The sequence below is a fragment of the Pan troglodytes genome, chromosome 14 (assembly GCF_028858775.2).
Source record: "Pan troglodytes isolate AG18354 chromosome 14, NHGRI_mPanTro3-v2.0_pri, whole genome shotgun sequence".
Taxonomy (NCBI): Eukaryota; Metazoa; Chordata; class Mammalia; order Primates; family Hominidae; genus Pan; species Pan troglodytes.
The window spans coordinates 36089582-36103891 of record NC_072412.2 but is presented as its reverse complement, the minus strand read 5'-3'; the positions used below and the strand labels follow the sequence as shown (position 1 = coordinate 36103891).

Genomic DNA, 14310 nt, shown 5'->3' with positions numbered 1-14310 from the left:
CCATTTATTGATTGTAGTACTTACTATATGTTGTGTTGCACTTGGTTTAATAGGAGTTATTAAATCTTTAACACTGTGACATATATGTTATCATTAGCATTATTTTACTGGTGAGGAAACATGTTGGAGAAATGAGCTCGTGTACTCAAATGTTGCACAACTAGTGAAACTTAGGTTTTTTAAATGCCAGAGCAAGAAATCATTAAAAAAATAATTTTTCAAAACCTCATCCTGTCTTCATATGTATCCACTCTCCATTACTCACAGTCTCACCTCCTTTCTGAATTATTTTAAAACAACTCGAAGACATTTTATCTTTAAATCCTCAGCATTTATTTCTAACAGATAAGGTCCTTCTTTTTAAAATACCACAATAAAGTGGTCACAGATTTAAATTTATTCTGTGATTTCAAATGCCCCCTCAGTTCACTTGCCCTCACTTGTCTCATATATGTCTCAGTATATATGTCTGTTTGTTCCAATCAGGATCCAAACAAGTGCCACACATTGTACTCCGTTGATGTCTTGAGTCTCTTAATCAGTTGACAGTTTCTCCTCCCCCTTTTTTTCTTTTCCTTGTCTTTTTTTTTTTTTTTTTTTTTTTGAGACGGAGTCTGGCTCTTGTCACCCAGGCTGGAGTGCAGTGGCGTGATCTTGACTCACTGCAACCTCTGCCCTCAAGCAATTCTCCTGCCTCAGCCTCCTGAGTAGCTGGGATTACAGGCGCCTACCACCACTCCCGGTTAATTTTTGTACTTTTAATAGAGATGGGGTTTCGCCATGTTGGCCAGGCTGGTCTCGAACTCCTGAACTCAGGTGATCCGCCCTCCTCGGCCTCCCAAACTTCTGGGATTACAGACATGAGCCACCGCGCCCGGCCTTTTTCCTTGTCTTTAATATGATCATTTGTCCTATAGAACTTCTCACAATTTGGATTTCTTTGATTGCATCCCCTTAATGCCTTTTAACATCTTCTATCTCAAATTTTCTATAAACTGGTAGTTAGGATGGAGAGACCTGATCAGATACATACTCGATGTGTTTTTTAATCAAGAAAAAATTGTGAGTGATGCTTCTTCCTTACTCTCGTGTCTCATCAGGAGTCATGTAATGGCCATTTGTCTCTGGTGTTAAGATGGATCTGTGGTTTCAAATGTTGCCAGCCAGACCCACCAGTTTATAAAGTTTGTCATCAGCCTAATGGTTTTAGTAGTCATTGAGGATCATTACCTAAATGCTTTATTTCATTGCGGGTTGCAAAGTGAAATATTCTCATTGTATCCTTCATTTATTACCTAGAGTTTTGTAATGAAAGAAATCTCATCCTCAGCTATTCATTTACCCTAAAATACCTTTCATACATATAAAACGCAAAAGGCAAATTTTTGAAATGAGATCCTTCCTGCATCTTACCCAGTTTTTGTTTTTAGTATCATTGCGAATTTATGATTTACAGTATTTTTCATGGTTTGATCCATTGCAATAATTTTTTTTGGCAGGGGGGAAGTGGGAGGATGATCAGATTCTTGCATCATAGGCCACTGAGAGCCCATTCAGGTTGACTACTTTGTCCTTTCAGCACAGCCCTTATAATCTTTGATAATCTTTGATTATAATCTTATAATCTATGAAGTGATAGTAGTTGATGATGGCAGTAAAGATCAGACCTCAAAGATCAAACCTCAGGAGCTGATGACAATGGCAATTTGATAATGTCTTCAAATTGATCATTAAATTACAAATGAATAGCATTCCAAAAATTTAAAGACTGTTTTGAAAGCAGAAAGTGTACCAATAGAAACAATGTAAAAACAATGGTTATTTCCAAAGCTTAGCTCCCAAGTGCATATGGAAGGGAGCCTGTAAGTTAGATACTTCAGTAAATGCTGTATTCTGAATTCAAATTCGAGTTAAGTGTCAAAAACATATTCTTAAACATTGTTGGTCCCTACTTGGTAGTCTGGGGAATCTTCCTTTTATATCTTGGGTCTGTCTGGTCCTGGATGGAAAGTGTGCCCTCACCCCGCATGTTCCAACTGCAAAATGGACTTGTCCTGTCACATATAGATTCCAAGTAGCGATAGGACCTTACTATATGTGTGTGTGTCTCTATGCATGTAGACATGCTAAGGATCAGGGTTTTAGGGCACCTAAGAGTAGACTGGTCTTCCTGTAGTGACTGACCTTTATTGTAGCTGGGATGGTGGAGGCCTGGCGAATGACGACTGGGAAGAGACAGAGCCTCCTAAGGCATCAGCACCTTACTGATGGAAAAAAGGACAGTAATTCGTTCATAAGTAGGGGACTCACTATTGTCTAATTTTGGAGTCACCTCTAGACCATTGTTAATGAACTAAAACCTGAGAGTGAGTATTCAGCTAAAAGAAAAGTAGATGATGTATTCTAACATAAATACAGAAAAGTCAGCAAAACATAATTTCTGTTTTGTAAAAGACATGTATGTCTGCTTTTAGATTTCCATCGTTGCATTTACAACTGCTACAAAAATGCCAGCACTCCATCGACATGAAGAAGAGAAGTTCTTCTTAAATGCCAAAGGCCAGAAAGAAACTTTGCCCAGCATATGGGACTCACCTACCAAACAACTTTCTGTCGTTGTGCCTTCATACAATGAAGAAAAACGGTGTAAGCCCTGTTTTGATTTTTTTGGTAAAGGGTAGTTTGGAAAAGAAAAGGAAATTTAAAGTATTTGACTTCACTGTCTTTGCCAAAACATTAATAGATGTGGGCTGTGTTGAGCACACAGTTGATAATTGCTGTAGTTCGGCAGAGAGGGAAGTGAATATATGCTCTCATGAATAGGAGCAGCATCATGAGGCAGCGGGACTGGAATGTTCTAGAGAGGTAATAAGCACATTGTGGACAGAAGGCAGGATTTCAGATGGGAATGACCATTGGGAAAGTACCAGAGGGGCTTGTTAGATTATTGGGACTTTTTTCTGTATGTAAGCTGAATGTGCCGGGCTTGGAAAATCATTTTCAAAAGCGATTTTTAATATATTTTTTTCTTTAAGTGCCTGTGATGATGGATGAAGCTCTGAGCTATCTAGAGAAGAGACAGGTATCATGTTTTCTCTTTTAATATGATATCTCCAATTAAAACTAGACCAGGTCACCAATTGTGGACCCCAAGCCAGATGCACTGTGAGAGGCAGTCCTGGCAGCACCCCGATCGCTGGGCCACCTGCTGCTTGCTTGTTGCTATCCATAAGCCCGGCACGTAGCATGCTACCTCCAGAGGCAGGTCGTTGACCCAGGACAAACCAGGAAGCGAAAATTTCTGTTTCTGTACCCTCCTACCCATTTTAATCCTGTCTTGCTTGATGATATATTTAAAATTGAGTGACAGTGTATGTCTGCAGACTTTGTATGATGCCACAATGCTGTTTTTACTTTTGTGACTTGTAAGAAAAGGTGTATTGTTGCTGTTTTTGCTGTTAACTTTTATTCTCTTCTCTCTTTTTTTATTTTTTGGTTAACTGAGTTTGAATAAACAGAAAAACTAAGTCTGAATGAACAGAAAAAAAATATTTTTAAAAGACACACTTACATTGAAATTATTTTGTATTTCTTCAATATTCTCAAGAGTCTCCCCCTCACATTTTCTTCCTGTTTTCCCTACATAAGGAGAAGAGAAATAATACACAACCTTCTTTTGTAACATTAGCTGCCATTGGAATCCCCTTGGAGGGATTAAGAATTAAGAGAGTTCTTTTTAAAAAAAATTGTTTTGATTTACTTTGCTTTTAGATTTTTTGTATAAAGGGGAAATAGAAGATTCACTGAAAGAGAAAGGGCTGTATTACCTTATTACCAACTCCAAACATTCAATTTAGAGAAAAGAAGAAAGGAATTGAGCCCTTAATATGTATGAGGCTTCTACCTCTTCAATTACGTGTAATCTTCACACCAGCCACATAGCGTAGGTTTTTCTGTTCTCTTTTTTTAATCAGAAAATAGGCCCAAAAAGTTAAGTTGCCCAAGGTCATTAGGCTAAGAAATGCTGCAGCCAAGCTGGAATCTGCCCTCTCTGACTTCAAACCTCAGGAGCTTTTTTCTTACACACCTGTACCCTCTCAAATGTGCTATAGCACAACAAGTACCTGGCTTCTTCCACCACCAAGGTACAGGGCAGACTGGGGAACAGCAAGGTGACATGGAGAGATTGAGTCAATATTCACTCTCCACCTCTACCCAGGATCTCTCTCTCTTTTTTTACTTAGCCTTTTTATTTTATGCGGTTTGTGCACTAATATTTATATTCAAATTTATATGTATCAACACTAAAGCACTTGTTTTTTAAATTACTGGTGATTTGATTAGAATACTTTATGGCAGTTATGCCAAATTGTATTACTTTATTTTTGTTTCTTGCAGAAACGAGATCCTGCGTTCACTTATGAAGTGATAGTAGTTGATGATGGCAGTAAAGATCAGACCTCAAAGGTAAATACACTTGCTTTTAGAATTGACAATAGATAGAAAATAGAGAATAATTTTGCACATGTGAAATCTCACTTTCATTCACCAGGGGACCCTAAAGCTGTGCCTAACACTCTCCATCGTTATAGTCTAGATAGCAGAAAAAACAGATTTCATTTATTGAACTTCTCCATAAGACCAGGGAAGCTTTGAAGATCACCAGATAGGGAAGAAACATGCCCGCGCACAATTCCTCCTGGCCTTTAGGGTAGGAACCTTCGTTGCCTACCAATTTGTGCTTCCTTTTTCCCTAAGCACAGTTTCTTTATGCTCCATCTTGCCTTATAATTTCTAAAGCAGTCACGCCAATAGAAAGCTGCCTTCGTACCAGCCCCTGGGAAGCAGGTGTGTCCTTTCACATGCACAGAGAGCATTGGCAGGATCTGGCTTAGGAAGGGTAAGTGCTGCACTTTGAATAGTATGATGTGAAAGTTATGAACACAAGCCATCTCAGCAGTTTAGTGATACATGAAGGGAATGGCATGGAAAGCCACATTGGACACTTGCTGTTGAGATTAGAGAGGTAGCCTAGACCCAGCTGAGGCTGTGCATCTTCTCCTGAGGAGCACTTTTTTGGTGGCCCTTGACCTGTGAGTGGCCAGCTGCTCTGCTGGAAGGATCAGGGATGCCCTCCCAGGGAGGACAAGCAAGGGAAGGGTTAGCAATTGGCTCCACTGCTCCCAAGGTTGGGAGGAAGTAGAAAGTTCAAATTATATTTAGTAGAAGTTTTTATTTAAAACAAACCAGTTTTCGCTAAGTTAAGTATTTATAGATTCCCTGTTAATGTCTTACAGTCTGAGGGGTGTGAGGAAAATTTTAGATACGGCTCTTGTTCTTGAGGCGTTTCAGACCAAGGGGGCGCAAAGTATAGTACAAGAGAATACCGCAGTTGTACAGTGATGTTTATTATATCCTCAAACAACATACCAAAAAGGCGAGTAGGCACTCAGTAGGAACTCAGTTCACAAATGGTGGCCGAGTGACAGCTGCTGCCCTGTATATTAAAGGCCATGCTGTAAAGCTTCATTGTGCATCCATTCCAAACAGGTGTGGCTTCAACAATGTTATATTCCTTGAAGCTAGATACCATACTCTAGAGGGAGCTTTTCATCCTAACATAGTAAAGTCTTATTAGTTCACTTAGCTACTTATATAATGACTTTATCTTCTTGGTTTTGCAGTCTCAAGTATTGTGCCATTCCAGAGTAAACATCTACAGCACAAATAACTGTTCTTTGAACACATTTCTTCAGCTGTTAAGCAGGAGTCGAGAGTTCTGACTGGTACTAAAATACAAAGATGTAAAGACCACTTTCTACCTTGAAGGAGTTCACATCTATTAATAATACTGGAAATATGCATCAAATAATTAGAGTACTATGTGTTAGACATTTTTATCAATTAGGAACTATATCATAGAGTGGCTTAGATAATAAAGACGTTTAATTATCTCATCTGCCAGGAAGTCTAGAAATAGTTGATTCCAGAGTTGGCTTAGCATTTAAACAGGATCAGGTTGCTAGATCCATATCATTTTCAGTCTCACGCATTCCTTCATCACAAAATGGCCACAGCTGCAAATATTACATGTCCTGGAGTAGTAAGGGACAGCCAGGACTTTTAAGAATCATCTCTGGGCTGGGCATGGTGGTTCATGCCTGTAATCCCAACACTTTGGGAGGCCAAGGTGGGAGGGTGGGAGGACTGCTTGAGCGCGAGAGTTCAAGGTTACAGTGAGCTGTGATCGCACCACTGAACTCCAGCCTGGGTAGCAGAGCAAGACCCTGTGTCAAAAAAAAAGAATCATCTCTGCGTGCATCTCTCCTTTTTAACTAGGAACGAAAATCTTTATCAGAAGTCCTCACCCCTCCCTCTAGTAAAGCCCACACCCAAAGTTCACAAGCTAGAACTTAGTGACATGACCACCAAAGCCTGCAGGGAGGCTGCAAAAGTACTCAGCAAAGAGGAGTTAGACCAATCATGGTTCATCCCCTAGGGCTTCACAGTTGTCACTGTGCATTATTGGGGCCATAACAGCAAAGAAGGAGGCACTGTTTGCTGGTTTGGCAGCTAGTTAACAGTGCTACAACAGGAGTGTGTACACAGGACCATGGCTGCATTTGCTGGTTGAAACTGATAGATTTCAGCTATGTGCCAGATACCAGAAATAAAAATCTTTGCCTTTAAGTAGCTGACATTTACAGTTGCATTATGTGATGAGTAAAGTAATAGTTGAATGAGAAAATGCTTTAGTAGTACACATTGCTATTAGAATTATACTTTTCTTTTTCCCGGGGGAAGGTGGGGATGGGCATGGAGGCTAGAAAAGAGAAATGGTGTTTGGCTGAGTCTGAAGCTGGCCTGACAGGTGAGGAAGCTGGAAGACAGTGTTCTGAGAAAAGGCATACAAGTGTAAGACCGTGGTATGGTCTGGAAATCTCAAATACTGCTAATGTTCACGGTACTAATGGGGCAGCCTCAGAAGCTGGCTAAAAAGGTGAAGGCTGAATCACAAAGGATCTCCTATGCTATGATAAGGAACTCATATGTGATGCTTAGAAGCCATAAGTCATCACTGAGGGTGTTTGAACAGGGCTTATGTGAACTGATTTCCATATTAGAAAGGCTACTCGTATAACTTTAGGAATGAATTAGGGAGTCAGGGTAGAGATGTGGGGACTTTAGGGGATAAGGCCCTGAACTAGGTCAGGAAGGTGTGAGGATAGCATGGATTTGAGAGGGATTTTACAAATCAGTCAGTGAGTTATAGTAGCCAGTGAATTGTGATGGGTGATAGAAATGGAAGATGATTCTCAGGTTTTCAATTTGAGCAACTTAGTAGATGGTGATGCCATTTGCTGCAGCAAGGAATATAGACTGAGCAGAAGTTGGGAGGAGGAGATGAATGAAATTCTGGAGTTTTTATTTATCCAATATATAACTAGGTGACACAGGAGAGAAGAGTCTGGGCTCTAAACAGACACGTGAGATTCATAAATATAAGCTGTAATTAAGCCCATGCAGCGACTCCCAGTGAGCTTTTATGTTGAGAAGAGAAGATGGCCAGGGGTTTCCCATTAGCTGTATGTACAGTGTAGAGTCAGTCCTTGGGCGGATTATCAGCATTTAAGGAGCAAGCCAAGCAAAAGGAGTTATTGGTGAAAACTTGGGAACAGTAGAGGAGGGCAAAGGCCAGATGAGAGCAACTTTACAGCTGCCTGTAGAGATGGTTGTCAAAGGAGAGGGTACCTGATGGGCTAAGGTTACAAGGAAACGGGATGTGGAAGAGCAAAGGGCATGAGCCATACTACAATGGACCGAAAAATAAATGAGTGATGAAATGCAGGTGGCAAATATAGATCACTATCTCACGACTTTGATTATAAAGCAGAGTAATGGCCATAGCTTGAGAAAATAGTGAAGTCAAAGGAAAGTTTTTAGGATGCTGGCAGCTTGAGCAAGTCTGAGGCTGTGGAGCCAGCAGAGAGGAAGAGATTGAAGATTTAGAAGAGAATTTACTGCTGAGAGAGAGGAATTTGAGTGAAAAGATTCGGGAGAAATGGTCAGGATACAAACAGCCTCTCTGGGGAATAAGAGCGATTGCAGACCAGAACAAATACAAAAGTCATTAACCAGTGTTAAGGGCCCAGTCATAAGTTTGTACCAGTCAGATAGCACATGGCTTTTGTGGGGTTTTTTTGTTGTTTTTTGTTGTTGTTGTTGTTTGTTTTTTAGTAGCTCAGTAGCTTAGGTAGAGGAGTCAAGAAAAGAAGGTCATTGCCCACTGTGGTGGTTCCTCTGCAGGAAACTGAACTATGATTTCAACCTAGTAGGTCAATGGCACCAAGATTTCTACAGCTCCTCCAGGTCATCAGAATGTACAGTGGGTGTAATCTAGTCACAAGAAGGGATAAACTGCAATAGCAGTGTTTGAGCCAAAGCAAGAAACACAGCTTATATAATTCTCTTATAATCCAAATTAATTTTATTCTGATTTTTATATAATTTCACAGGTAGCTTTTAAATATTGCCAGAAATATGGAAGTGACAAAGTACGTGTGATAACCCTGGTGAAGAATCGTGGAAAAGGTGGAGCGATTAGAATGGTAATACATATTTTCAACATTTTTATCTAAAATATGAAGGTATCTTGAATAATGTCTTTTGCAGACTTGTATGTTTGCCCGCTGCTTGAATACCAGCATTTCAAGTTAGTGATAACATAATTTTAATAATAACTTCATGTTTTTAGTCAAATTTTAAGATGTGTCATATCTATAATATAGTGGGTGATTTAAAAATATATTTATGTATTTATGTTTATCTTAAAGTTTAAAATGTTACCATCTACCTCTGTATCTTTGATAGAGTTAGCAGATAGCTTATGTGGTTTTTTGCAGTTTAAAAAATATTTTTTGTATTAAGTTTTACCTTGATGAAGGTATGCTGTTACGCATGGTAGCATGAACTAAGATGAATTTGACTTGGGTCTATCCTGATGAAATGTGCAGTCTAATAGGAAAGGTAAGCATTTGCATAAGTAAAAAAGAAGATTATAATTATGAGAGACATGCAGATAAAGTGCTAAGAAATTTCAAAAAAGAGGTTACTGTCAGCTGAGGCATATCAGCTATGAATCAAGCTGGAAGTTTAAAAATCAAGATATGTGAAAGAAAACCTAAATAATTGACTTTGAGGTCCATTTATTTATTTTTCCCTCATAAAAAGAAGTCTAAAGGTGGGCAGTCCAGGGCTTGTTCAACTCCACAGTCATCAGAAGTCCAGGCTTCTGCCGTTTCACTCCTTCTTCCTCATGCACACAGGGTGACTCCTGGAGCGCTAGCCATCACGTCCACATTCAACAGGAAGGAGAAGGGAAATGGTCAGGATACAAATCATCACATGTTGCCCTCCTCACAGTGTCTTATGAGTTGGGTAATATTAGTTTGATTATTATATAGATGAGGAAAGTGAGTAAAGAAGGTAAAAGTAAATTACCCAATGTTATCAGATGATAAGAGGTAGAGTCAAGATTTGGATGCAGTTAGTTTCACTCTGAAAGCCATGCTTTTAACCTCTCTGATAACTCTATAGAGAAAAGACTTGAGAAAACAGCACGCCATTTAGTAAAGCCAGAAAAGACAGAAGTAGGAACTCTTTGGATATGTACTAGAAACAGTGATTCACTTTGGCTGGGTCACAGGATATATGAAACAGAAAGAAAGTAGGATTGATGCAATGTCATGATGGGCTTTAAATCTATCCATTTGTTTCTTTATTCAGCCAACATTGTATTTTCATTAGAGACACTGAGATGAAAGACACCTATTCTGTCCTTAAGGATATCACAGTTTAGTAGGGAGACAGACCATTGCCATACAGTGTTGTAAATGCTATAATAGAAGTACATGCAAAATGTTGGTGCCACCATCTTTTGAGGGCAGCAGCACAGATGTCCCAGAGGAGGCAAATTCTCGGCGGGGTCTTTAAGGAGGATTAGGACTTAACCACCTACAAGTTGGGAGGGCAGGGAGCCTAGACGGGGAACATGAACAAAGGCACAGCAATGTGAAAGAACATGCCACAATAAAGGACCCACTCATGGTACCCACGTCTTGACTGGAGATAAGGCTGGAGGGGTGGGTGAGTTAAGGTCACAAACTGTAGACGAGGGGCTTTTACATTTTTTACCATTGACAGAGTGACACTTTAATCAGCCAGCAGCAAGTGTAGCAATATTGGGCAAGGTATGATGAATATTTATTTGGATTATGATAGTGACAGAAGAGAAGAAAATGAGGGGATAAATGTGAGAGCTATTAAAATGACATAGCATTGGGTCTGGGATCAGAGAGAAGAATGACATGCTAAGCCATTCTTACATTGCTATAAAGAAATACCTGAGACTGGATAACATATAAAGAAAAGAGATGTGATTGATTGACGGTTCTGCATGCTGTACACGGAGCATGGTGCCAGCATTTGCCTCTAGTGAAGGCCTCAGGAAGCTTCCACTCATGATAGAAGGCGAAGTGGAAGCAGGAGCATCGTATGACGAGAACAGGAGCAAGTTAGCGGGCACGGTGGTGCCACACACTTTTAGACAACCAGATCTCATGAAAACTTGCTCACTATTGCAAGGACAGCACCAAGCTGTTCATGAGGGATCCACCCCCATGACCCAAACACCTCCCACTGGGCCCCACCTCCAACATTGGGGATCACATTGCAATATGAAATTTGGAGGGGACACAGATCCAAACTATGTCAAATGAGTACCACTGGCCTTGGGTAACAGGGAGGATGATGATGCCATTAATAGAAGGAATGAAACACTGGAGGAGGAGCTGGTATAAGAGGCAGTTATGTTGAGTTTGAGCCATGTTAAGTTTGAAACAACATGCAGTGGTATCCAGAATAGCCTAGGAGAGAGGATGTGAGTGAGTCATCCACATATGTCAGATGATAGTTGAACCTGAAGCCATTAAACTGGCAAAGAGGAGGTTACAGAGAAAAGGAGAATCAGGAAATCTTAAGGCAGTGAGGCACATGAGAAGTAATGGGCATAAAATATGACTGAGGAAACACAATGGGAGTTGCTATGGTAGACTGCCTTTTCAAGGAGCTGCAGCAAAGTGAAGGCCATAGACGGTAGAACAGGAAAGTAGGCTTAAACAAGTTTGATCATGCATCATTGAAATTAGTTACTTACTGGTTTTTTGCCCCATTTCAAACTAATAGCTCCAGTTTTTTTTACCACCTCAGCCTCCCAAGTAGCTGGGACTACAGGCATGTGCCACCATATCAGGCTAATTTTTAAAATTTTTTTGTAGAGATGGAGTCTCACTGTATTGCCCAGACTGGTCTCAAACTCCTGAGCTCAAGCAATCCTTCCACCTCAGCTTCCCAAAGTGCTAGGATTGTAGGTGTGAGTCATCTCACCTAGGCTTTTGCATTTGTTCTAATGGGTGTGATTAAAAAGACATCACAGATACTAACTAGTTAGCTTATTATACCATAGAATAAATGATCTGATTTCTCTCTACATTTGTATATGTCTTATCTATAGTCACACTATGTTGTGTTATCAAAGCAATTTTACTATATCAAACCATAAATATATTTGCACGTAAGAAATAAGGAATTCACTCAAATACACCAGAGAAATTAAAAGTTGATGTGCAGTTTATTTCTGTATGAAATATGCACTCATGGAGCCATAATTTGCACAAAAGACCAGCCAATTCAGAATTGAATGGCATAATTTTGCTGTTTCAAATACCGCAAATGGCATAAAATAACATTTGGATTTATGCATAATTCTTAAAGTTTATTGACACTTTTTATTTCTTTAATTAATTTAGTAAACTTTAGATCCTATAATAAATGATACTAAAGACCTGTGCATTTCACAGCATATCTATATATTAGAATGTTTAATCTGTCTATAAACATGTTCTTTATATGTGGTTCTAAGTAGCCCCTAATTCATTTTAAGCATCATGACACGATAAACATATAATATGTATGATACGTACTGTCCCTTTTTTATTCTTTGTGATGCAGAATATCTTTAATTTGTCCAAACCTATTCTATTATCTTGGTATTTTCCAAGATATTTGTAGTATGACTTCACAAAGTTTTTAAAATAATGAAGATAGGTCCACTATGGCTTCCAGCACTGTCCCGGTGAGCGCTGCTGGCTCGGCTAATGAAACTCCCGAAATACCGGACAACGTGGGAGATTGGCTTCGGGGCGTCTACCGCTTTGCCACTGATAGGAATGACTTCCGGAGGAACTTGATACTAAATTTGGGACTCTTTGCTGCGGGAGTTTGGCTGGCCAGGAACTTGAGTGACATTGACCTCATGGCACCTCAGCCAGGGGTGTAGCCAAACAAATGGAATCCTGTGCTGAACCCGAATCTTCCAAAAAACAGCCTACAATCTGTGACCACCACAAGATGTGCCCTGATGGCAGCTGAAGTTTGATTCAGATGGGCACTTTTCTTCCCCTTCCCTGCCTAGTTTCCTTTTGTTCCTTGAGTCCACGCAGAATTCCATTCTCTGGTCAGCAGACAGGCTTAAGCTGAAGTATTGCCTCTATTCTGTAAAGTTCTGTACATAGTTCCCAAGCTTCTGCAGGGGGTGATCTTTGCTCTTGTCCTGAGAAATAACAGTGCTGTTTTAACAAACATTTGAAATAAATACCGCACACACACACACACAAAAATAATAATAATAATAATAATAATAATGAAGATAGGCAATAGGTTCATTTGAGAAGATCTTCTTAATATACAGGTAATTTGTTTTCAGTGAACTCTGGCCTCCTTCAGCCATCTCATACCTCATCTTTCACTCTTAGGTATTTTAAGTAGAACAGACTGAAGTGTCATTGAATTTAACCTGAGTTTTAACCAATTTTCTTTGACTTGAAATTTTAAAATACAGGGTATATTCAGTTCTCGAGGAGAAAAGATCCTTATGGCAGATGCTGATGGAGCCACAAAGTTTCCAGATGTTGAGAAATTAGAAAAGGGACTAAATGAGCTACAGCCTTGGCCTGTGAGTATAAGAATGTAGTTTAAATAACATTCAGTCAAGAATGCAGGAGAGCTAAAGTAAAGTTAAAGGAGAGTTTACCTATCAGTTTAAAAACTGAGTGTTTTTGGTATGAAATCCTTATACAAATGGTACAGCCCCATAGAGAAACTGATCATTTTGTTACAAATATTGTCTGATTTTATGAGATTCACTTGACAATTACTTATTTAATATTGTGACCATTTCTCTCTCTTGGTTTCTGATTGCTTCTACCCAAGTTTTAATATTTATTGTGCATATTCAATTAAGACTTTTATTTAAAAGTATAGCCTGAATTCCAGGTAAAGATGTGAAATGAAGCTGGATCACAGAATCCAGTTTTTGATGAAACAAACAAAATCACAAGCAGCAATCACTCAAAAAGGATTATTTGAAACTTCACACCATAACTTCAAAAAGTGGAGGTTGAGGAAAGAAATAAAATCCTAGTACCATTCCTACCTTTTAAAAGCCATTTAGAGAAATAAGATCAATTTGGCAAACGCTCAGGATCCTGAGCGTTTGCCAAATACTTCCCAATCTGGAAAAAATGAATAAGAGAATGAAAAAGCACCCTTGGACAACATCAAACAATATACCTACCATCACACAATATGTCAAACAATATACCTACCATCACACAATACGTCAGAATTTCAGCAGAAGCAAGAAAACTTGCTGAGGTCTGCCATTTTTCAGGACTGTAAGCTGAATTGGGGACACAGATCCATGTGACTAGATCCTTTCCTGGATGGAGTGTACCTTGTTCAAGACACTTGACAAAATCTCACAAGACCAGGGAACCCAAGTAACCAACAAAGCCACGTAGAGCTCCAGGGGAGGGTCCCTCCTCCCTGCCTTCCCACCGTCTACCCTCAAGTCCAGATATAATACTCAGGCCTTGAAATTCTAGTTTAGAGGGGGAAGAGATACAGGTACATCAAGGAGAATGTTCATTTACTGTAGGAGAGCTGCCCATGTTAATCATGACAAAATAAAAGAAAGAAATGGCAATCACACCAACATATAATTACACAAAAAGAATTAAAGTTGCATACAAAAGATTAAGACAGTGTAATCCAAGGAAAAGGACAAAATTACATGCAAGTATTCTGGCTAAAGAAATAAAACAATGAAAATAAGAATTTAGCAACACAGGTCTTCAAAGGTAAGATGACAAAACAACAAAATGGTATTAAAAGAAAAATTACAGGCCAGGT

The 14310-nt window shown here is 39.4% G+C and overlaps 2 protein-coding genes across 2 annotated transcripts in view; both read left to right on the top strand.

The window, feature by feature from the left end:
* Positions 1-14310, top strand: part of ALG5 (ALG5 dolichyl-phosphate beta-glucosyltransferase) — a 50476-nt gene that overhangs the window by 1559 nt on the left and 34607 nt on the right. The window contains exons 2-6 of the mRNA XM_001144830.6: positions 2475-2646; positions 3036-3082; positions 4399-4467; positions 8517-8609; positions 12959-13072. Of these exons, the coding sequence (XP_001144830.2) occupies positions 2475-2646; positions 3036-3082; positions 4399-4467; positions 8517-8609; positions 12959-13072 (495 nt within the window). The remainder of the gene's footprint in view (positions 1-2474; positions 2647-3035; positions 3083-4398; positions 4468-8516; positions 8610-12958; positions 13073-14310) is intronic.
* On the top strand, positions 12150-12427 carry LOC739793 (mitochondrial import receptor subunit TOM6 homolog). Its single transcript, XM_001144910.7, has one exon. It carries the CDS (start codon positions 12173-12175, stop codon positions 12395-12397), a length of 225 nt encoding a protein of 74 aa, XP_001144910.1. The 5' UTR covers positions 12150-12172; the 3' UTR covers positions 12398-12427.